Here is a 24,302-nt window from a genome sequence, read left to right on the forward strand (position 1 = left end):
TCAAGCTTCATCACGCAGCTCAATTGATCCTACATTCATACACTCCATTCAATATATTATTCTTTTTAAATCCAAACACACGTGAACACACACTCCATAAAATTTTACCCACCTTCTAGTTACTTTAGGGTTTGGTTTTTTTTTTGATAACTTAATCCTTTTTAATTTGGCTTTATCCTTGCAAATTCAGGGTAGATTTGGTTATTGTGCTGTTCCTTCCCACCCCTCTCTTTTACTACTTTTGTGGATATTTTAATAAAATTTTCTCATCTGTTTTCTGTAATATTTTTTTTTGTGGACAAAGAAAGTGTAAGTAAAACAAGGATATTATTTACAGCCACAGAAACATAAGAAAGTAAAAGGGATTTTTTCCTTCCCCAAAGAACAAAAATGACATGTGTACCCTTCATTGTCTCCAGGTTTCCTTGGAAATGTATTTTCTTGCATTGTGCTTTGGTTTTTGTGGTGAAGAGGGTTTCCCAGTGTTATTGGAAAACCCAGAACTTGAGGCAAAATGCCAAACTCAGGTTTGCCTTCAAGTCTAGGTTTATCAAAGTGGCACATGATTTTGGCTTTCTCTGTTTGAGGGACTCTGTTGAAGTACCTTAAAGATGAGTGACTCTGAAGATTTACAGATGCTGATCCTCAAGGGGTTAAGCTCTGACATCACTGAAGGCAACAGCAGTCTGATGCAGGGCATGGACTCCAGTTCAGCAAAGTAGCCAAAGGGACCTGACATGTCCCATTCTTCAGCAAGTGCTGAGACTCTACCTCTGGTGAAGTCTTCCAAGATGGAAATCCCAAAGTGAAGACACCTGAGACCTGCACCCACCCTCCACCTCTTATGTGTCTTCTCACCAATGAGGCATTAGTTTTACTCTCAAAGGACTGCCATCACCTTCCCTCCTCCAGCAAAGCTCAGCACAGGCTGTGTGAATAATTCAACGTAAAGCTGGCATAAATCTCAACAGAAGAAATATCTTTTATCTTTAACCATTTACTCCCATTATAGGAATAATGGCAGTTCTTTTACATTTACATATAACTCTTGTTTGTTTGATTTTTTGTTTGTTTGTCTCTTTGTCTTGGCACCTGCATAGCAGAAAACTTTACAGTTCATTACAGAAATTTGCCCCTCTCTCTGCTCCTCCCTTTATTTACTCTGCTGCCCCTGAGGACTAGCAAGCAACACCCCCAAGGGCAAGAGAGAGTAAGGTGTTACCCTTTTATGACGGATTATAGAAATAACAAACATGCCTGACAGTTTTATACAGCTGCTAGAACGGGTTTAGTTTTCAACAAATGAAGAATTTCCTCTTTTTTTTCTCTTTTGTATATTAATTACATTTTACAAATCTTGTTTTTCCCCCCTTCCTTTACGTTCCCCCACTTTTCTTTCTTTCTTTTTACTTTTTTCTCTTTTTTTTTTTCCTCTTTTATTTTTTTACAGCAAAAGGATCAATCACCAACATGTCCACTGAAAAGTCCGGGTTAGCAGAGTTTGGCTGTCATCTGGTCCGACTGTTTGAGGATCTCGGTGTTGTACAGATCTAGAGCGTGGTTCACACGGATGATCTCGCTGTTGGTGAGTTTCAGGCGGTGCTTGAGCATACAGGAGAACAGATCCAGCTGGGGCTTCCCTGGGGCAACGGGAGGCGCCAGTCTATTGATTCGGTCCCGAATATCCAGCAGCAAGAGCATGACGGAGGAGGAAGAATAGAACTGCCCGCCTTGCGTGTACGACTGGTTGACCTGCTGCACAGCACTGCGCAGTAGGTCAGCATTAAAACGCAGGCTGTAGCCATACACCTGCACATCCGAGATCTTGATGTAGAACTGACGCTTGGTGGGGTCAGAAAGGTCCACAGGCCCTTGGCCAGTCTCATTACGCAGCAGGGAGGGCAGCCGAGTCCGGCTGCGTAGGTAGATGTGGACGGTCTCGAAAAAGGTTTTCCACCGGTTGCCCAGTAGCAGGGTCCAGTTGTAGCACTGGCTGTTTTGGAGGCGGATTTTCTCCCAGCGCGGGTAGCCGTACTCCCCAAAGGGCATGTTCCAGCCCTCAGAGTGACTCCCGCTGAACGGGTTGACGTAGACAAAGAACATAGGGTCCAGGCTGCTGTTGCGCATCTGGCAGATTCGCATGGAGATCCCGATCACCATGTGGATGAAATCCATCCGGTTCTTGTTGCTCTTCAAGGTGAGGGACATTCGTTTGCGCCACCTGGGGTCGAAGAAGGTGTCCAGGCGGATCTCGTTGCTGATGAAGGTGGTGTGCACATACAGACGAGAGTCCATTTTCTGCAGCAGGTACTTCAGCTCTAGGTCCTGGAAGTCCAAGTCCGTCTCAAAGCTGATGAACTGCTCGCTCCGCTCCGAGTCTACGTTCTGAGGCTCGCAGCGACCCCGGTAAAGCTTATAGCCCTTGTTGCATGAGCCACAGAGAGAGATGTTGGCAAGGCTGCACATGGCACAGCTGTTGTTGCCCCCGATGATGCAGGGGATGGGGCGCTGGCACAGGCTGGTGCCACCGTGGCAAACGCAGCTCCGTTGGCTTTCCAGAAACGTCCCCCAGAACCCATTCTCATTGCAGTAGAGCAGGGACTGGACCCGAGTAAGCCATTCCTGTATTGTCCTGCAGGTAGGAAGAAGAAAGCATTAGCCATGTAGAGCCCCACAGAGTCTTTGGTGTTGGCATCTTACTGGAGCCACAGTGTTTTTAGGGATATATCTGAAGCAGAGCTCTCAGAACACTGATGCCCTGCCGTGGCATCTGGGAGCTATTCCAGTCTATTTTGAGACTGAATCTTTCATCTGCTGTTTACTCCTTTGGTGGAGAACAAAAGCCCTCTAAGAAATAGCTACAAATTAGGATTGATCATCTGAAGTATCTCTCTTCACACTGTTCTAGGAGCTGAGACTGGCAAAGTCTCCTGCCAAGGATCCCATCAGTGACAAAGTTCGACCATGGGAATGGAGCTGATAAAGCTGTGCCAGAGGCTGAAGTGCTATCAGACATTGCAGGTCAGCATAACTTCTAGGCTAGCAGGAGAAAACTCCTCTCCATGTCATTGGCAATTCCCCCCCCACTCTCCAAAAACAGACCTGTAACAGGATGAGGCAAAGCCAGCAGTGACCTCTGCTTATGGTGCAGAGCTCAGTAACAGCAGAAAAGAGAGTGGAAGTCAGGGTGCATAGAGACGAAGCTGCTAGAACAGCTTCTCCTTTAAAAAATCTGCTGCTAATTAACCTCCCCTTACAGCCTCTCCCCTTAAAATCAGCCACAGTTGCCCATTCCCAAGCCCCACCACTCCCATAATTGGTATATCAGCACCCTCACCTCCATGTCCTGCAGCCCTGGAATGACTCCTAATAAACGACACTGTAACCCACGTTTGCTTTTTGTATAACCCACTTGCAATGTTGCCTCGCTGCCCCCTCTTCCCCCCTCTCCACCGCCCTGGGAAATCTCAGCACAGCAACTCCATTCTCAGCAGCCTTCAGCAGAACGCCTTGTTCAGCCGCCGGCTCCCTCCCCTCCGCCTCCCCCCCAGCTAATGAATGCTTCACTGTCTGCTCTGGGCAAAAAGTTCTTGGTAGCACTGCAGTAAGAGGACTGGCTAATGACAAATTAGGATTCAGTCCCTGTAGAACTGGAGGAGTGATTATGGACAGAGGCTCTCAGAGCTGGATTAGTGAAATTCATGGCACCTGCATCGCCTGACCTCCGAATAATCATTAAGCTGTAGGCTGTATCAAAGAAGGCATTAAATGATATAGCAGCAAAGAACAGCAAGATGATTAGGGGGAGGGAGCAACTGGAGGGATGAGAGTATAAAACAGAGGAAAGCGCTGGAAGGAAAGAAATAATCAAGGGCAGAAGCAGAAAGGGTAGGGGAAGAAAGAGGGGGAAAATGTGCAGGTAAAAGGAAAAATGAGAGAGAAATGCAGTGGGCAGGAGGAATAGGGATGAAGAAAGGGGAAAACTGAAACAACAGCAACAACTGAAAGACAGAGAACAGGCAGGAATGAAAAGAAGCAGGAAGAAACTGAGTGAAAAGAAAAAAAATTGAGACAGTGAGGAAAAAAGAAGTGCATTAGCAGGAAAATTCTGAAGCCTTGGATGTGGGAAGAGACAATTTTCACATTCCTCCTGTGGCACAGGGCTGCCAGGGTCTCTTTACCCTGTTCACAGCCAACAGGAGCTCCCCTGCTAGTGGAAAAGACAAGGTAGGCTGGGGAGCTTGGGAGCAAGGCAGTGACCTCTATAAATACCTGCTGTAGAGGGAGATGGTGACAGCCCTGATCCCCAGAAAAAGTGCACAGGGTTCCTCCTGTTTTCTAGGACAGCTATGCTTTGGAGGGGAGGGGACAGCACAGCACGCTGTGACTGCAAAGCACCTTGCTGACAGCAACAAGCATTCTCAAAACCATCCCCTGGGGACTGAGTCTGCCTTCTGCTCATAGGTGAATTTTTGCTCACTTTTTCAGCAATACAAATATATTCTACCCCATCTGAAGCCTTGCAGTTCCTCTTTGGAAAGCCAGCCAAATGCACTTGAATTTAGCAAGGCACCCAGTTTCCAAGCATCAGTCTCCCTAAGGTGCTGTGAGGCCACTTTGATTCCTCCATGCACCTCCTTGAAAGCTTCTTTCTTTGCTTCTAACCACGAATCTAAGTATGAAGCTGAGGAATGATGAGCAAGTGGAAGAGGAAGTAAAACCAAAGCAACCCTCCAATATAAGCACACTGGCTGCCTGGGTTCACTGGGTTGGGGGAGTTGCTTAAGGGAAGCACAAGGTTCCTGCATGCTGCCTCTTCCCATGACAGGGCTTCATGTCAACGATGAAAATCAGAGGTTGCTTTGAAGGGAATACCTCCTGCAGCCCCAAGCTTTGTCCCTAGCTCCCGCTGTAATTTCTACCAAGACAAGGACAGGGAGAAACCCAGTAGCACAAAGAAAACGAAGGGCTGAGGCAGCAGGGTGGTGGCAGATAGATGGTAAATATCCAGCTGCGTCAGGTACCCTCTCAGCATCCCTACCCCTGTCCGTCAGGTGAGGACAGTACTTCCCTGATTTCCACAGCTCTCTCCATGGTCACATTTGTTGCTTTTTGTGATACTGGGCTTCCGGATGAGGTAGTAACAGTTGCTCATAGGACTAAAGGTGGTTTCTGAGGTGGGTTTGATGAGGTATTCAGCACACAGAGTGCACTGTGCCTGTGTGCACATGCTGCCATCGCTTTCGTACAGCTGCCAACAGCCTCGTACAGCTGCATATGCAAACGACAGCCAAACAAACGCTGAGCAACTACCATGCATAGATCTCAATTCCAGCTCTGTGCAAGTGAACATGACTCTCCTGATTTCCTCACACAGGATTCCCAGTGTGTTTGTGCAGTGCTGGCTTGATGCTTTACACAGGTTTTACATGCTGATAATGCCATTGAGTTCATGGGACAAGGACTGCCAGGCTATACAGCGAGGGACATGATAAAAATTAGAGTCAGATGACCATATCCTGTCTGTCTTAGGTGTGCTCTGTCTTAGAGGGAAAAAAAATGCTATCCTTCCACCCCTGTCTTCTACTAACAGTCATCAGCACCAAACAAGACAGGAGTCTCATCTGGTATCTTGCAATTAAAACTAGTAATTTTCCTGTTCCCCAGATCAACTTTGTAGAGGAAGGATAGGAAGAGATCAGGAGAAAGAAGTTTGGGTTTTTTTGTGGGGTGTGCGTATATGTCTTAGCATTCAGCAAAGACACAAATAGGACAAAAAAAAAAAAAAAAAGAAAAAAGAAGACTACCCACCATTTGCTGATGGCAGCAATAAAGGACGTAATTAAATGAAAATGCAGAATCCAGGGCAGAGCTGGGCATCAGCTACAAACATGACAATGGGAAGTGTGATAGAAAGAGAGAGAGGAAAAGTGGTATAAATTACCCCATTTTATCTTGCAACGGGGACAGGATAAGAACATACGCAGGACCAGTCACAGCCCTTCAGCTGACAGGAGGTAACTTCTTAAAACACACACCCGTGATGGCTCAGATGGCTCAGACTCATGTGAATATAACCAAGAGATGTCAGGGCACAAGGAAGCTGAAAAGAGCCACTGTTTAAAAGCTGAAAGGCAGTAGCAGAGTAGCCATTGGTTTTCATTTTAATTATTTTCTCTTTCATTAATGACTCATCAGTTTATCTTTCTCCATCTTAATATCATTGCAAAAGTTATTTTGCCTAATGTTTGCCACCTCTGCCAATTCAAAGTATAAAGTATTAGAGCATGTGAAATTAAAAAAAGGAAAACTATGTCTTCAAAGGTCACTGTCAAGCAATTGTACATTCAACTTTAATATCTTACATCCCAAACTAAAATGAAAAAAAAGAACATCCAGGCAAAGCTGTGAGTAAGAGCTATTTTACAGTGTTTTTTTGCTGTTGCTCACTGGAGACGTGCAGTCCCCTGGCAATGCCGGGAGCTGGGAGCAGGTAGTCAGGCAGAGCTGTTTCACCATTTAAAACCTATACTTGTGACAAAAAAAATGTTTTGTAGGACAGTGTTGGGCTTTCAGATCAGAAGCAGAGGTCAGGTTATACAGGAAGGTGATGAATAATTTTCTTTCCTCATGACTTGCCATCTTTCAGGATTAATCAGGTCTGGGGAGGGGAAGAGGCTGATGGGTGTCCCTTGAGACAAAGATGCAGCTTTGCTGTAGGTGGTGTCTGAGCTGATTAGAAAACCAAACCATACCAAAACATAAACAAAAACCAAACAAACCAAACAAAAAACACACACAAAAAAAACCAAACCACAACCAAAAACCCAATCCCGCAGGAGAGATTCTGTTTTTTTTAATTGCAAGAAAAAAGGTAGGGTTTTAAAAGGTTTTCCTTTGCAAACTCACCTTTCACTTTTCAACCAGCACTAGCTGCTGTGGAGATAGTTTTGGGCTTTCTGTATGGAACAGTGAAGTAAAAAATGCTATTTTTATTCTCAGCAGCTGTGAGATGTATTCTTAACTAATGACAATTTGGCTGGAGCCCAGAACATGTATCAACCCCCCCTCCTCTGGATGTTGTTTATATTTTACATCCAGAGTTTTAAAATGCAACTATAGGTACTCATTCAACATTGAAGTTTTAAAAACCAAGGAATGGTTTCTTTTTTAAACCAACAAACTTGTCTGCAAAAAGGTGTTTTTTAAGCAAAAGCAGTGCAGAGCAAATATATATATATATATATATTTCCTTCTTAGGTATTGCAAAAGGTCACGGAGAATCAGCCTAATTGCAAAAATCCCTACTCTTTCTTTTGGAAACACCACCTCCTCCTTTCCCTGAGGACAATCAATGGCAATCCTATTTCTTTTTTACATTGCTTTTGAATATATAAAGGAGGCTTACTATTATGTGTATTAAAGAGAGAGAGAGGCTTGCTCTTAATAGAACCTTTCCATCCTTTCAAAGCCACTGGCATGCTTGATAAGCCTCTGTCGTTCTGTACAGTAACAATTAGAAAATTAGAGTATTTCCAAGCCCTGTGAAAAGAACGATGAAATGCATACCTCTTCCGCTACACATCTGCCTACCGAGCCCCTCCCCTGCCTAGCTACAAATGCAGAATGACAAATAAGAAAAGAAATTATAATATGCCTCGTGGTGTTGACTTAAACAAATCAAGCACATCAGTCAGTTAAAAACCCAGCTGCCATCATCCATTTCGTCCTCCTTCCCCCACATTTTACAGTATTAGTTGGAGGCTGCCTTTCTGCGTGGCTGACTTTTTAAAATAGAAGAGAAATGCTAAAGACATATTTATCTGAATGCTTTGCAGCAACATGGTTGGCTGGATATTTGCTCGCTGCTGCTTCACTTTGTTGTTGTAGCACAACTCAAAATAATGCCTGGACATGCTTGTGACTCCTCCACCAGTTGGCTTTTTTATAGCAGCTCAGCCAATTGGCAGGAATGGGCCAGTATTAGGAAGTTCTCCAGACTTTTTTTTTCACAATCTCTTAAACTTAATAGATATTTCTCCTCATCCCTTGTAAGTCCACCAAGTCTCTGTCCAGAAACATGAGATTTCTTGGTAATTAAAGAGTTGTTAAGCCCTGGAAGAGTTTCCTGAGCTGCACAGGGATGAAATGAAAACTGAGTGTGTTGAGTGGCCAGGGGACTGGGTGATAACGGGACACAGCAGTCAATCAGTTTATTTTCTCTTGAGAATGAATAATGAAGGAGGTGAAAAAATAGTTCCTCTACAAATATTAACTTGGCCTGACCCTTCCAAGAAAAGCATGGAAGAAAAGGCACTTGGACTCATTTTTTCCTAGATTTTCAGTGTTACTTCACTCCAGGCAATGTAGAAAGAAACAGCAAGAAATGATTATTAAAATCCATGCATGTAAGTCTCCAAAAATTATTGGAAGCTAACTTAAACTCAGTCATAGGTCAGGGCTGAAAGGAAACAGCAGGAGGTTACTATTGGATATCAATAGTCACAGTAGCTGTAATGGAAAATCTACTCTCTCCATCTGTAATAACATTGCTAGGCTTCTGGTCAGTGCAGGTTTGCAGGTTCACTCTGCATTTTGTAGAAGAGATGTGATCTATTCCAAGTGAAACTAAAGCTTCTCTTTCACTCTGGCTGTATTCATTGAGGACCACAACTCAGAAATGGGCTGAAGCATCTTGTGCTCCATATGTCCACTTCAACAGCAAATGGAGGCTTACAGCTTGGCTGTGGTACCTGATGCAAGACCACGTAAAAAGCAGCTTAGTCTGCTCAGCTGTCTAATGTCAGGCCTGTAATAGTCTTGCGGAACACTACAGAGTAAGCAAGTGGGTGCCCTTCACCTGGGTAGGTAAGACCACACAGGAGGGATGTGAATATGCTTAGGTAGGTGATAAAGGTTACACCTCCAGAAATTTCAACCCACTCCCAGACTTTACCATTTTCCCCCAAACCTCCATGTCAGCACACCCTATATCCAAACACTTAGGCTGTTGGTTTTAGGTCCAAGCCCAGGCTCAGCTCCATCAGTCACTGATCACGCCACACCCATCCCCAATGAAGGATGACGGTACCTTTCTCTAGGCAACTGGTGGTTAGGATTGTGCCGACACCGGACACTGAGGCCAAAGAGTTTGCGGGCAGTGCGCTGGATCTTCTGCCGCTGGGCTTCCAGGGAGCTCTGCAGCAGCTTGTAGCGATTTTGCAGATCCCAGTCGTTCCCCCAGTGCTGGTGGATGCTCCCAATGGTCAGGAAGTGGTTGCTAGGTAGCCTTTTCATGAAGGATTTAAACTCATCTGGAACACGCAAAAATGGGGAGAAATACAGAGGTTCCTGAACTATAATGAAGTTACAAAGCTGTTCATTGGCAGGATGGAGAAACAGCAAAGATTTATGAGGCCACCAGTGCTCTGCTAAAGGAAGGTGGTGTCCATTAACTCACTGGTCTGTCATTCTGCCCCAGGAAGCTCACTAATTCCATGGCTGTTGCTGCTCCTATATGGAAAATGAAACCCGGAGAGTATTAGGGTGAAACAATATGGTTAATGTGTACAGGATGGAGAAAAAAAGAGCGCAAATTCCCTGGAGCATGGGATTATAGTGTAGGGGTTATGAACAAAAAGCAGGGAGTTGTAATCATTGTCAGTTAAAGAGTTCTCATTTAAATTGTTTTTCGGCTGCTCCTAAAATGCCATTTGTTGTTGAAGTCAAATCACTTTGGCTGTGTTGTTAAAAAAAAGAGAAAAAAAAGCTTTAAAATATCCCCAGAGGAAGGGTTTGGATTATGTTAAAATGTCCTGCTTTCTCATTTTTTAAAAAGAGCATTCTGATTCTTTCTTCTCATTTAACTTCAAATGAAGTTAAATGAGTTACTTTATGTAACAATGAAAATAAAATAAAATAGTTTGCAGGGCTAAAGTCAGAACAAAATGTGTCAATTTTAGCCAAAGGAAAAAAATCTAATTGATCCAAAAATATGTTGTTAAAGGTTGTTTTGTGATCAGTTTATTTCCGTTTGATTTTGTTTGGTAATGAAAAAAACCATTATGTAGGGCTTGTTTGAGTTTTTTTCATCACAAACCAGAAAATCTGATACCGTTTCTGTTTATGACCACCTCTTTCTTCCTAACTGAGAAGTATAGTGTGCTTAGACTCTGATTACCAGGCTGGGGCATCCTCATATGGAAAAAACAGATGGTTCCAACTTTCTCAGTAGAAAATAACCCAATTTTTGATACCAGAAAACTGTGTTTGACACACTGAGACCTTGAGAAATGCGAAGAGTGAGCCAACAAAAACCCCATAAAGTGCAATAAAGAAAAGAACAAAACTCTGCACCAGGGCAGAACAACCCCACGCATCAGTACAGGCTTGGAAACAACCAGCTGAATAACAGCTGCTAGAAAGGTCCTGGGGGTTATGATGGGCACCATGCTGAAGGTAGGTCAACACTATGTTCTTACTGGAAATAACACAAACTGCATACTGGGCTAAATCCGGTAAGCTGGGGAAGTTAACACTCCCCTCTTCTTGGCACTACTGAGGCTGCACCTGCATTTCTCTGCCCAGCTTTAGGGACACCCAATTAAACATGGGTGTTGAGAAACTGGGAAGGGCACAGCTGAGGGCTACCAAGATGGTCAAGGGCCTGGAGCACAAGTCCTACAAGGTCAGGTGGAGGGAGCTGCACTTGTTTAATCTGGTGAAGAAGCAGCCAAGGGGCAACCTAATTACAGCCTACAACTGCTTAAAAGGTACTTACAAATACAAAGGAGAGAAACTCTTCTTGTTAGAAACAGATGATATAACAAGGATTAATAGACAGTTTGCAGCTTGAGAAGTTCAAATGATATATTGAAAAACTTCTTCACTTGGAAGTAATGCAGCACTGAAACATGCTGCTCAGAGATGTAGAAGAATCTCTCATTTTAGACTCTGCTAGACAAAACCATGGCTGACCTGATCTAGTGCTGGTGGTAGTCCTGCTTCTAGAAGTAGGTGGACTAGAGCCCTGCCATAAACCCCACAAAGTATCCAACAAGAAATGCAGCCATCTTTTCCTGTAAGTTATCTATGCTATTTTTCTTCCTTTCCTAATCCTTTTTTTTAAAATTCCTTCATCCCATTTTCAGAAGGAAAAGAGGACAATAGCCAAAAAAAAGGCAAAAAATGAAAGTTTGTAAAGGCTGATATCTTATCAAAAAAAGAAATAATCCATAGAATTATTGGAGAAAATCAGACCAGATAATTAACAACCTATTCTACAAAGCTTATATATATTTGCATAACAGACTTCCTATTATTCAGCAACTTGCAGTTCATGCTTAACTGCCTAACAAAGAATAGCTATGCCTTAGTCAGTACCATCATTATATAGATGGTAAATGGATGTTCATGTCCTCCTCGTCACATGATGAAACCGAGCACCTAATAAAAATAATTATCATTGTTGCACTATCAAGATCCACGGGACATCTGCTTGTCTCCTTTCTTCCCCAAAGCTAACCGAGAGGCTTTTTTTTAATCATCTCTCAGGTTTTCACTCTATTTCTAATGCTCCTTTCAGTGCCCTTCTCCTCCCCAAAAATGATTCTCTCCTGTTCAGTGGTCCTCTGAAACTATCATCATGTATAATTGCTTCTGTTGACCATGCTGATTACTCCTGGTACCTTTCAGCAGTAAAAGCCTTGCATTTGCTTTCCGCCCCTTATAAATCAATTTCCTCAAAAGCCTGTTTGTGCAAAAGACCAAGCTCTTTTCCCTCTGATGATGAATGTGCTACATTTTTCATAGAGACGGGTAAGGGAGAAATTTCAGTGCAGTGTGCACATTTTGATACTGCAGTGCAACGTTGGGGGAAAAACAAATGAGCAAAATAAAAGCTGGATGGGGTTGTTTTAAAAAAGGGGGGGCGAAAAAAGAAAATACTTTCCAAAAAGAATAGTTTCTTCATTATTTATTTGTATTTATTTATAACTATCCCTGGAGGCCCCAACCAAGACTATGGCTGCATTGTGCTAAGCCTTGTACCTTTCTGGGAATAGTTCATTCTTAACCATGAGAGAATTTCCAATTAACTAATAAGGCTGTTTGCAGTTGTTTTTATTTCATTTATCTGCACAGAAAATGTTGATGATGGCTAGGACTACATCTCCCATAATGCAACACAGCCCCTCTTTTTGCAGAGTCACCCAGTGCCTGCAGTCAGTCCCATGGCCATGACTCAGCATCGCAGGTGGTACGGGGCAGAGGGTCCAGCCTCGGGAGAAGAATGGTGGCATCACAGCCAAATGGCTGTGTCAAACACCTCTTTCAAAGATGAAACTTTCATTTTTCCAGTGCTTGTCTTTTCAGTTTAAAAAAAAAAAAAAATCGCATTTTCATCAGAAAGCAATAGTACTGCAAAAAAACCCCAGCCCATGACTTTCAATCAAAAGGCTGTTTGAAAATCCAGAACCACAGTCCTGACGCAGAATTTTTTGGCCAGCCATACTAAAACACCAAGAATAAGGCAGTGTTATTTTTCTCAATTTACACATAAGCAATGAAGCACAGGACTAAGAGGGAGATCCTGAGCTGATTTAAAGCAGCACCAGTTCACTGCAGCCTCCTCGACTTTGAAGGTGCTATCCCAAATCACACCAACTCTTGATTTGCCCCGCACGATTTTTTCAAATTGACATAGGAATCCAACACAGATCAGAAGCAGAATACAGATCTTTCAGGCTATCAGCAGCTTCCTGTGCAAACAGTATTTGCTTTCAGAGCACTCATGTGCCTTTCAGCCCACTTTATTGGAAAAGCCTTCAGATGTCATCAGAGATTTCTTTTCTGCTGTTCATTATGAAGAAATTCCTCTAGTTATTGGGAATATTTATTAAAACAAAGAAGCAAAATACTAATACTACATTCTTTTGTGATAGCAACTTTCATCTCAAAGGATAAGTTCACGCACGATGCAACAAAGTGATGAATGAGATGCAGCAGCTTTAAACATAAAGATAATCACTCCGTCTAGCCCTGAAAAGACTCCAGCCCTGGGTGGAATAGGGCTACAGCACAGCAGAGAATTGCACTGCAATGTGTCACTTTAACATGGCAAATGAAAAACACCTTCCCCTGTTGAAATCTCAAGGGAAGGGAGACTGAACATAATTATCTACCACAGTTTTTGCTTAGATCAAGCGCAACAAGCACAGAATGTAACAGTAAAACAATCACTGTGGGACTGTAATTCTTCTCTCTCCACAGGGCTCTTCACCTTCTAAGTGTCTGGGTTAGATCCCCTGGGAATGTAAAGGGGTTTGATGAGTGGTGGCCAACATGTGGCTCTTGAGCATCTTGTGTGAAGATCCTGTGCCAGAACTAGCAACTAGTAACACTTAACTAGTGGCAGAGCTGTACTGGCAGGCACTGCCAGTAATCCTAATTTGTGTAGTATGAGCTAGCAGAAGATTCTGAAATCCACATTTCAGGTTTGCCCTGGTGTACCCACCTCATCCATGAATCTATAGAAACTCCCAGAAAGCCACTGACCTCTTCAGCTAGTGACCTACTTCTGGAACTGCCCCAGCCTTGTGGCTCCCCATAGCATATGGGGGGCTCTTGTCAAGATGGTCATCAGCCTTGGGCCGTTAACTACTGCTCTGACTTTGCTCAGCTGAGCACCAAGTTGACAGCGTGAGTTGGACATAAGAATCTGTGCAACAGCAGACACACCAACAGAGTCCACATTTTGAAGTATGAAGCAGTCCTCAACAGCCCGTTGAGGAAACATCATAGGCTGCTTCATTTCAACCATTAAAGGGATTAAGGTGACCTCCACCATGAAGAAAGAAATTGCAGCTGGGAAGACTTCTGCAGAAGAATTCTTCAGTGCCTTGAATGGAGCTAGATGGTCCCTTCCTCATAGTTTTGTTTCCTAACATGGAGACCTGGACAGTTATAACAATAATCATAAAAGAAAATGTGTTGGAAAGTAACTGGCTAACACTATGAGAGGCAGCACAGGGATGAGAAGTTCTCTATTAAGTTCTATTTAGTGCCCGTGTGGCTGCAGGGCAGGCAGACCACTTGCTAAAGGAAAGGATGTTATTGCACTGATAATATTGCTCTCTCTCCTACCTCAAGCCCTTGAGAGTGATGTTGCACACCTACTATGGCTGTTACCAGCATCAGTGTGGAACAAACTCCGCTGACACCCCCAGCGTCACACTGGGAGAAAGCGAAGGGAGAAGAGAAATGTTCACACCAGCAGACATCAGCACTGTAGGAGAGAGGAGTCATTTTCCCTTCTCCTATCTCAAATGAGGTGTCATCTGGCCTGTGCTCTCTCTCTGTGAATTGCCTTTCACCAAAGCAGAATAAATCATTCATGCAAATCTGAAAAGCAATTTCTGCATCATTCATATTGTGGAAGTTTCTCTGTAGAACTATTAAAGAGAGATTCTGAGCTGGTTTAGTATGAAAAATCAGATTTTTAATCAAGCAAACTCTTCCATGGAAAATATTCCCTTATACATAGAATTACTTGTGGTGTGTGTTTTTGTCTGTATGTGAAAAAAAGGCAATCCCTCAAGACTAACATCACATTTTTGGGTTCAATATCCTCTATTTTTTATCCAAACTGGAACATTGTATTAAGGGAAGAAAGGATTCTTCACTGGTATAATCTGACATGTTCTGTTTGAAATAAATCAATCAGAAAACGTGTTTTCTCTGTTACCTGAATTCTCCAGATCTTTATAGGCTTCTGTCCAGGTCTTGGCCATGTTTGCTAGTGTGTATTCCATGATCTGGATGTCGGTGATGGGGCAGTTGCACTGCGGGAACTCCTCCGCACACTGGCAGCCGCACTGGCTGTTCCGGCAGATGTACTCCCCCTCCCCGTTGCACATGATGTAACTCAAGGCAGACTGGACAAACTTCTCTTGTAAATACTGAGGGAAGATGATCTGGAGACCTGGCATAGAAACAAGAGGCAGGGATGTTGGGGGTGGGGGGGCAAAAAAAGTGATTTCAGGCATCTGTTCTTCTTTTCAAAACCTGTTTCATTAACAGCTTGGGAAAGTGATGCTGAGGAACTAAAAGCTGCTGGGAGATTTCTCTCGAGCTGTCATGAGTAAGGAAGGTGGGGTACAAATTGCATGCCTCCAGTGCAAGTAGTGAGTTAGCTGAGAGCAGAGCCCATCTGCTCTGTGAGCAAAGGGTGATGAGTAACTTCCCCCTCCCCAATGCCCAGTGTACCCTTTTCATCCCAGCCCAGGATCCCAGGACAGTACAAAGCATCTGAATGCAAAACCTCCTTTATTCCCAGGTGCACATTTTTTATATTTTGCAACCAAGTGCTAGTTCAGGAGTGCTGAGCATTATATTGTTCTGACCTGTTTTGAGAGAGACTAAATAGGTTTGGTACCACAGAAACAAGGGAACTACACACTGAAGGAAAAAAGAAGAAAGAAAGGAAAACAGAAGAAAGGAAAATAATGCGAGGAGGGATTTATAAAAGACCCTTGCAGAGTTAAGTGCCCAGCTCCCACAGTATAAATACAGGAGCTGGCTACCTGAGTCTTTTCAGCTTGCTCCCTGCTAGGAAGGCTACTTGCCAAATCCTACAAAAGTGCAAATGGATTTAGTGCCAATGATTTCAGTGGTGCTCTGAAGATTTACATTAGCCAAGAGATCGATCCCTGTGTCTCTTTCTCCACAGCAAGTGTTTGTGTACCCATCCATCTGTGCAGGCATTAGTGCAGGTGTATGCTTGCTCAGGTACCAGAGGACATGATAACAGTTTAAGTGTTTTTCCATCCTGTCCTTCTCCAGCCTCCATCTCCAGGCTCCCTACAGATGTCCATGAGGATTCACAGCTGTTTCCTTCTACCTGGCGAATCCTGCTTGTCAGACTCAGTCAGCATCTGCAGTGCACGAGGCAGGGACGACAATAACTATGAGCGAGCCTTTTGCAGAAGCCTGGCCCGCTTCACCTTCCTTGTAAAAGGCCCAGGGATTTCAGAGTGGCAGATAAAGGAGTTTATGGCTTGAACAGCAGTTCTGAACTCCAGTGTAATGAAGGCACGCAGGTCAATTACCCATCTGTTTGTGTTTCTATTGCATTGAATTACTGTATCCGTGGCTGACAGCTCATTGGAGTGGAATGAAAATAAGACAATAATTCAGAGGATGAGAGAGTGCAGGAAGGGCTGTGACTCCTTTCAGAAGTTCAGGCCCACCTCTGTGATGGGTCATGTTCACCTCAGGCAAGAGAAAAGCAGCAGGCAGTGCCCCAGAGACCCCCATTACCCTTTTGCTTCTGGTTCCACAGAGACACCTCAGCCTTGACAAGGTCCCTCTGGAAGACCAAGTCTGGGGCGGTCAGGAGGGTCCTGAAGGCACAGGCACCTCTGTTTCCTCTCCCTTCCCGCCGTTGCCCAGGCACGGTCTCCGAGAGCACCATGCCCGGGGCCAGAAGCTGCCCCATGGTCTGACCTCACTCGCAGACGAGCGTGGGGCAGCGGAGCACACGCAGGGTGAACGCAGAGCAGCCTTCAGCTGGAGAAGACATTCGTGACACTTGCACAAGGAAGGATTTCAAGCCCGGCATTTGGAGGCACTGTGTCTGCACAGATCCTGTTGCCTTTTCCACGGTGCTGTTGCAGGGAAGGGAGGGAACGTGCAAGGGGCTGACCAGAGTCTAAAGCATCCCTGCGAACACCTCAAAACTAGTCTAAGGAGGATCAGCATTTTGAGGCCCCTTTGGTCTTTCCTGAGATGTTTCTTGCTCACCTTTCCTCCTGTTGTCTTCAGGAAGGACTGAAGTTCAGTCTCTTGTAGGGATTTATCTGAAGCAACCACCACAGAGGAACGGTCCCATTTCAAACCTTCACACTGACACTAGGGATGGTCCCACCTGCCAGACTCCAAGACTTTCCTTTAGGACGGAAAGAAGGTGCAGCGCTGTTGGAGAACCGAGATCTACAAAAGGGGCTTGGAAAGCCTGAAGGCTGCTGTACTCACTGAGCTTGCAGGCTCACAGGAGAGGCGGGCTGGACTTCTTGAGGTGCATTGACCCTGTTTATTCATGGTCCAAGTCCCATGAATAAATCTTTCCACTCTCTGCTTCATGGAGGAGCAACCTGCCCTGGTTGCTCCTCCAACCTTTGAATATGAGGCCCAAATGCCCGCAGGCTCTTCAGCTCTCCGTATTTTCTCTTTGAATTCTAACTTGGATAATGGCACTGACATGCTGACTGGTCCCAGCTACAAATGATACTGGCTTTGGAGATTTTTTTCTGGAGGGGAGAGAGGTAAAAAAAAGCAACTAAAGTTTCAGGGAAAGCACTTGCCATTGCAAGAACCATCCATTGTATGTCTCAGCACATGCAGAAACATGAATACCCTGTAATCTCCAAAGCATAACATGGTCTCACCCTACACTGCAGAGCACCTCATGTAGATGCTTGCTCTTTGTCCATAAAACTCATGGTTTCTAAAAAACATTTCCAGGATAACCTTCTCTTGTAAGAATAATCTCATATTTAAGAGGTAATCAGAGCCCCTGTACACTTATCACCAATTCAGCAAAACACTTCTATAAATACTTTAACCAGGTAAGCAGTTCTGCTGGAATCCATGCAGTTAATTGTAGCATTTAAAAAGCAGCACATATTTAAATATGTGCTTAGACCAGGAACAAGTGACACACAAATCCAGCTACTCATCGAAACACGAGTGTGCATACACCAAATGCAAAGCCCTAACTTTGAAATTGCAAACATGCTGTAGGGAGCACATGTGACTCAGATCTTCCAGCCAGGAATTGCCTTGTGGAAGAAATCAGTGTTAGGGTTACTGAAATACAACCATGCTTGTTTTCACATTTGTATTTTGACATTTATGTATAAATACCCACATGTTTATCATCATACCCAGACACAGGCAGATTCATGTAAATATTTTTGGTTTTGTATCGAGCTTCCTTGTGACCAGATGCTAATGAGATATTTTACAAGTACTGGGCCAGTAGCATCTCACTCAGTCCTGGTACCCCGCTCTGTCATTCATATGTAGTTCCGTACCATGCCCAGTGACTAAATATTGCTAAAATTGAGTTGATTATAGCTGTCAGTAAAGCACAGGTGTGATTAATCATGTTTAAGGTAATCTTCACAAACATGAGATTGTAAGAAGGCCATACTGGTTGAGACCACTGCTCTGGGTGCTTCAGTTACCACCTTTAAAGCAGGAAATCTGTAGTCCCAAGGGCTGAAACAGGACACCAGCCCCACGGAGCAGCTTGCAGCCAGCCGTGCTAGCTGGAAAAGCCCTGCTGCCAGCCACAGTCTTAATAAAACATCCCAAGATGCTGTTTTGTTACCTAAGAATTTTCTTTGAATATTGCAAACATTAGAAAAAAAATTTTAAACTTTCAGTGCTGTCTACTGATAAAGTAACCTCATCTCAGCAGCCGAGCAGGGGGGCTACCTGATCTTAAAGGCTGAAATACTGGACCATTTTCATGGGGTGAACACCTCAGTCCAAGCCAGGGTGCACAAGGAATGGGCTTGTCCTCCACAGCAGCCTCAAGAGCTGATAATACATGCAGAAGGTAAGTTTGCTGGCGACGAGTGTTAGGGAGGATCAGAAAGGAGGAGTTCTGCCACTCTAAAGTGTAAAGTTCCTCTTTAAAAATTAAGAACAACACAGATTTGGTATAGGTTTGGCTTAAATAACTACAGGCAGAATATGAAGTGTCTGACAAGGGAACATGTCCTTAATTCACCTAGAAAAACTATTAGAGAGAGATGTTTGGTTTTGGACTGTACATAAAAGGCTTCCTGCATTAAAAGAAGTAAATTTCCCCAGCTCTAAATTAGAGCTATTTGAAACATTTTCCACAGTAGAGTTCTCTGTTGAAAATGCAGTTTCATTGAAGCATTTTGTGAGAGCACGTCGACTCCAAAAGCACTTTTGACAGGGAAAGGTCTAAATGTATTTTTCATACTTCCTCATCTTGTTTCACTGAAAAGCTGAAATGTTTTGTGTTGTCATTACTGCTCTGCCCATCTTGACAAAGACTTTAATATTAATTGTAACGTAAATTTTAATATTCTGTTACTATAATTGCTGTAACAAACTACCTAATACGCAATACTTCCTGCTTAATGTCGCAATGTTTAGAATACCACAGAAGGATTTTACCATATTGAAATAGTGCCATGTTGCAATATTGACATATACTGTCATACTGTCCAAGAAGATATGTCTCTGGAATTTTAATTTCCTGAAATTTTTCAAAATGTTGCTTTTTTTCCCCCACTCAAATTTTCGAATTTCAGCCTAGGGCACTTTTCCAGGGAACACAAATTCCCATTTCCCACCAGACTGCTGTAGAGCTGTAAGCATCTTCCCCTTCCGTGCTCTCGTTTACTCCTTTTCCAGGCAGCTCATGCATCAGCTGCACTGGAGGCGGAGGCAGGTGAAGGGACGGTTTCGTGCAGGTGGCAGGGACAGGAGGGTACGAAGTGCAAGTAAGTGCAGTCACCTGCGAGATCCTGGCCCACAACAGGATCCCCCCAGCCCTGTGAGGAGAGGCTGCATCACCGCACAGCCCTCCCCATGCACAGGACAGGGAACCAGCCCCCAGGTAGTGCTAGGAAAAAGGGAAACCTTCTGAGCTGCTGTGATAAACGTACCTGTATATATACCCCAGTGCAGGCATCTGACACAGATGTACGTGCATGCTGGGTCCACATGGATACTGGTTTGTAAATTAGTGATGCTTTTCTGTCCATGTAACCACAGATGCAGAACCAGCCACCCCGCACTGCGCATGCGTCCAGCTCCTCCCCTAAACCTCCAGGCTGGCTGACCTTCCCAAACCCTACATGCAGGCACGAAGGTAGCTTAGCTCTGGGTCCGGCCATTGCATCTCCTAAAGGGCACGTCTTTAAAACCACGACTGTCAGGGCTGGGTGGCAACAAGCAAGTTCAGAAACAGAAATTCTCCCTGTCATGAAGATGCTGCTCTTTTATTGAGCCGGCCTCGGAGCCAGAATGACAGGAAGGCAGTAACACGGATTTCTGTCAGGAGCTCATGTTTGGCTGCTAATCAGATCAGAGGAGACTCGGTCACGATCCATTACCTGCAGCCCTGTGACTAATTCCTAATGAGGCCTCTCAGAGCAGAGGAAGGATCCTGGGTAATTAACCCAAGAACCACACTCCAGATTAGGCGGAAAACACTCAGGTGTAGCTTTAAAGGTCACTTTGCTCTATTAGGAAGAGCTCTTACCTTCCTCCCTTCCCTCACTGTCTCCCTTGGCTGGGGTCTCGCCTCTCTCTGCGCTAGGTTATGCCAAGAAGCTCCGTGAAACCCACGTGGAGTTGACCCCTGAGATTCTCTGTCTGCTCCCATCAGAAATCATGGCCTCATCCACCTGACTTCCCCTCTATCTCCTAAATTTTCCCTCTTCCTCCACCTCCTTCCCCCTCCCAGGCATCTTGCTTTTTTTCTTCTCATAGGGTCAGATAGCCAATAGAGATCTATTGATTTACCTACTTACCAGTTCATCTGCCTATAAACTGAGCTGTCTGCTTATTTAACTGTTTACCTAGTTATCACCTGATGTGTCATCCTTGGGGTTTCATCACCAGCAGCCATCATCACAGTATATAAAAAGCCTCAAAATGTTTATTGTTAATTAGGTAAGAACCAGAACTCAATGATTTAGATAATCACTGGAATAGTGAAAACAACCTGCCTGTTATTTTTAAAGGCAAATAATAACAACAACAATAATAATAATATATCCACAACATGACTCAGTAAATGAAACCTACTTTCTGTGAAACCAAGATTAAAACACTACTTGCCAAATTATACTCAAAGCAGAAGATGTAATGTAGCCCATTCATCTGAAAAATTAAAATTTGTGCAAGTACAAGGATTCCAGAAATAAAACCATCCTGGCAAATGAGCAATTAAATCCCACATTTCCTTATTTTGTCAAAAACTTGGGAATAACCTTAGTAAATTACACACCCAGTGAATTTCCTCCTTTGACTGAAGTTGACTTCTTGCTAACCAGCATGTATTTATTTATTAATTCAGTCGTGACCTCTATCTGTTGACTTCTGGACTAGCTCCCCAACCGGGACTGAAGCCATGGCTTCTAGCATCCAAATAAAACCTCTGTGACTTTTCCCAAAGATTATGGTCATTAGAGAGTCCCAAAAGCTGATCTGCAAACCTCTTACGCAAATCAGCAGTTTAGGAGGGACAAAGAGAGACGTGGACAGAATACCCCTTCAATATTAATGGAAAAAGGTCACATTTATTTGTTTTGATGTATGTATAATACACAAAAGTCCATCAAAACTCAATAGCAGAGGGGACCCAGACACTTCACTGGGGTCCAGTCTGCAGTTCCTTGCACCTTTAGCTCAGTCCCTGTCAAGCCATGGCTCTGCTGTGCTGAGCATCATATGAAGCCACCAGAAGCCACTGGTCCTGCTTCAGGGAACTTACAGTGAAGGCGGCAATCACAGCAGAGGCGGCAAAAAGGCTAGAAAAAAGGCTACCCCTCTCTCATTTCATCCCCCCACTCCACACCCGGTATTACCATCTCCCTCATTCCTGTGCCCTACCTTGCAGGTGGAGTTTGCTCTCAGTGCTTTGCAGAAGGACAGAACTCACAGAGTCCAGATTGTCGTAGCTGTTACAGCCCAGGGGGCCAGTCCGAGTTTCTGTTACCTATGGAGGATGTAGAAAAGAGAGAGTTTTCCTTTTGATTGCAGCATCACATCTTCCCCAGGCAGGTTCAGACCTTGTAATATAATGACCCCTTGTCACCAGCTGATGTAATCCAAAATGCATCTTCCCTAACTGGGAAAAAATGCCCACACTGGACAGACACGAGTAATGTTTGGCACACTCACAAGCTGAAAAAATAGAGTGAATTGTATCTGCTTTCTTTATGGTACTGCATGTTATTCTGGGCTTGGCAATGAGGTCCTGCAGATTGATGTTTCTCATAGAGGATCTCCACTGGAGAACATCAGAAGCCAGTAGAGGAATTATTCCCTGGCTTCTGTTATTGGAAAGCAAGATACAGAGATGGATTGCCAGCCCACAATGGTGTCTAGTGCTCCCACAATATGTGCACACCATCCTTGTGCTGAGGATAGATGGAGGCACAGATGACCTGCAGTGCTGTTGTTGTGGTTGTTGCTGTTGGTTTCCAGCCATGGAGGAGAGCTGCCCTTCCTGAATTCACAAAGGGTGATTATCTGCTGTCACTGTTTCAATATCTCAATTCGATTTCCCATCCAGAAGGGAACAGACTCAGCCATGAGACACCACAGAACAATAACAAGAGCTGAAACCTTTCAGAAGCGGCTAACAATGACGACTCCATCCACATTGCCTTCCCTGGAGTGAACTCTGCAACAATAAAATCCCTCCCCAGTATAGGATGATTGCTTTCAGAGAAGGCAGCCTTTGTCTGCAGAGCCATTTTCCCTATTTTGTATGCTCTGAGCAGCTCCCCTTCTTTCCTGCTGCAGCCCCCAAGCTGTCTCTCAGTCTGTTTCATTCCAGATGCCTCAGTAATGCCACACTGAGTTTTTCACCTTTTCGTGTGGTAAATTCATCTGAGAGCTGTTTAGCAGTCTTACACACAGTATTTTCTTCCACAAGAGGAAAATACTTCTGGGTTGCACGGGGTTGCCCATTTCACAGACCTGCCTTTCCCTTCCAACCTCCATTGCTGATCTGGATTATCTGTTCCCTCTCTCCCTTTCTGAGGTCACTGCCACACATAGTGGAAGTCTCCTATCCTACATAACCATCACACTGAATGCCCACCTCTTTCCAGATATTACTGGCCCTGGGGAAATCAATTCTTCAGTAAGGTCCATAAGAGAACAATTTACCCTGGGAAATCAGCACAGGAACAAAACAATTTGTGATCAAAAAAAGACATCACACTGGACTGGCAAAGTCCTGCCCCAAATCCCTGCAGTATTGGTATGGACACACAATCTTCTTTCTCTTCCCAAGGCAAGATACAGTACCTTGATTGCTCCGGTAGAGATCTGGATCTCGTGGAGTCTCCTCATGGTGCCATCACGGTCTACAAAGTAGGAGGAAGCAAGCTGGTGCAATGCTTCAACGCTCTGGGTAGCGTTTCCTGACTTTCTGTCGAGGCGGCTTTTGTCCATGTACATGGTCAAGGCCTCCTCTCCTGCAGCAGAAGGAAAAGGAGATTTCAGTAAGGCCCAGGAGGCTGCCATGTAGGGTCATCTTAACAGAAACACACGATATCATATGCTGCACCTAAAGAAAGAAAAGTCCGACACCTAAAGCACTCCTAAGTGAACGCACCCTTCCTCACCAGTACCAGAACCTCAGTGTAGTATACATGAGCCTCCTTCTCTATTCAGCCAGAAAGGCCAGGTCCACCACACTTGTAGATCAGCTCCACTGAATGGAGCAGACAACATTTTGGATGTTTATTAGCCAACATAGCTTTACCACAACTGTTGGAAAGGATTCAGACCATTTGTCCCACTTGAAGAATGCTTTCCTCTGTGGGCAGTGCCTCTGGAACGATGCACACCTGACCGGAGAAGATGCAACTTTTATGTAATTCTCTCTGACCTGATTTCTAGAAGGAACAAATGATGATTTAATTTGCAAATAGACATAGGTACATAGGTGGGTACAGAGGACAAACGAATGCTAGTTGTACCTCTTTAGCTTCCAGTGACCATGCAAAAGGGTAAGGGCAGGGGGCTGAGTGAAGGAGAGCAATCAGAGGAAAGAGCAAATAAGGAAAAGTTAAACCAACCACCCTTTCTGCTTTTCTTTCCTCTCCTAGAGTCTCATTCAGCGAATTTGTGTGGAGAGCAAAAAATATTGTGCAAGATAAAGGACAACAGGTGATTTTGAGCCAGCAATCACAGAGAATCTGGGAGTGAAGCAGTTAAGACCTGATAGCACCAAACATCCTAAATATTAGCAGAAACCTGAATCTAACAAAAGATATATGAAAAGGACATGAAGCTGAGAAGTAATATTTACTTAAATGTTCAATTTGTACTGTATGAGCCAGATTAAAATCCAGTTCATTCTTAACATAAGGCTGGCATTATAGAAGGAGTAAAAAGGTAGAATACATCCTGCATTCTTAACATCTGAAGTTCCGATTTTAATAAATGAAGAGAATAAATACCTAGGGTTGGAATGTGCCATTTCTACATAGCTCTCTTGATGAGAAGAATGG

At 44.1% G+C, this 24,302-nt stretch overlaps 1 protein-coding gene across 1 annotated transcript in view; it reads right to left on the bottom strand.

Moving 5' to 3' along the window:
• Window positions 1-1,491: 1,491 nt before the first annotated feature.
• The window catches only part of BRINP1 (BMP/retinoic acid inducible neural specific 1), a 59,467-nt gene continuing 36,656 nt past the window's right edge, over window positions 1,492-24,302 (bottom strand). Inside the window, exons 3-7 of the mRNA XM_059828920.1 lie at window positions 23,092-23,261; window positions 21,664-21,769; window positions 14,744-14,980; window positions 9,092-9,314; window positions 1,492-2,632 (exon numbers count right to left, since the gene is read on the bottom strand). Of these exons, the coding sequence (XP_059684903.1) occupies window positions 1,492-2,632; window positions 9,092-9,314; window positions 14,744-14,980; window positions 21,664-21,769; window positions 23,092-23,261 (1,877 nt within the window). The remainder of the gene's footprint in view (window positions 2,633-9,091; window positions 9,315-14,743; window positions 14,981-21,663; window positions 21,770-23,091; window positions 23,262-24,302) is intronic.

The sequence above is a fragment of the Gavia stellata genome, chromosome 24 (genome assembly GCF_030936135.1).
Source record: "Gavia stellata isolate bGavSte3 chromosome 24, bGavSte3.hap2, whole genome shotgun sequence".
In the NCBI taxonomy this organism is placed as follows: Eukaryota; Metazoa; Chordata; class Aves; order Gaviiformes; family Gaviidae; genus Gavia; species Gavia stellata.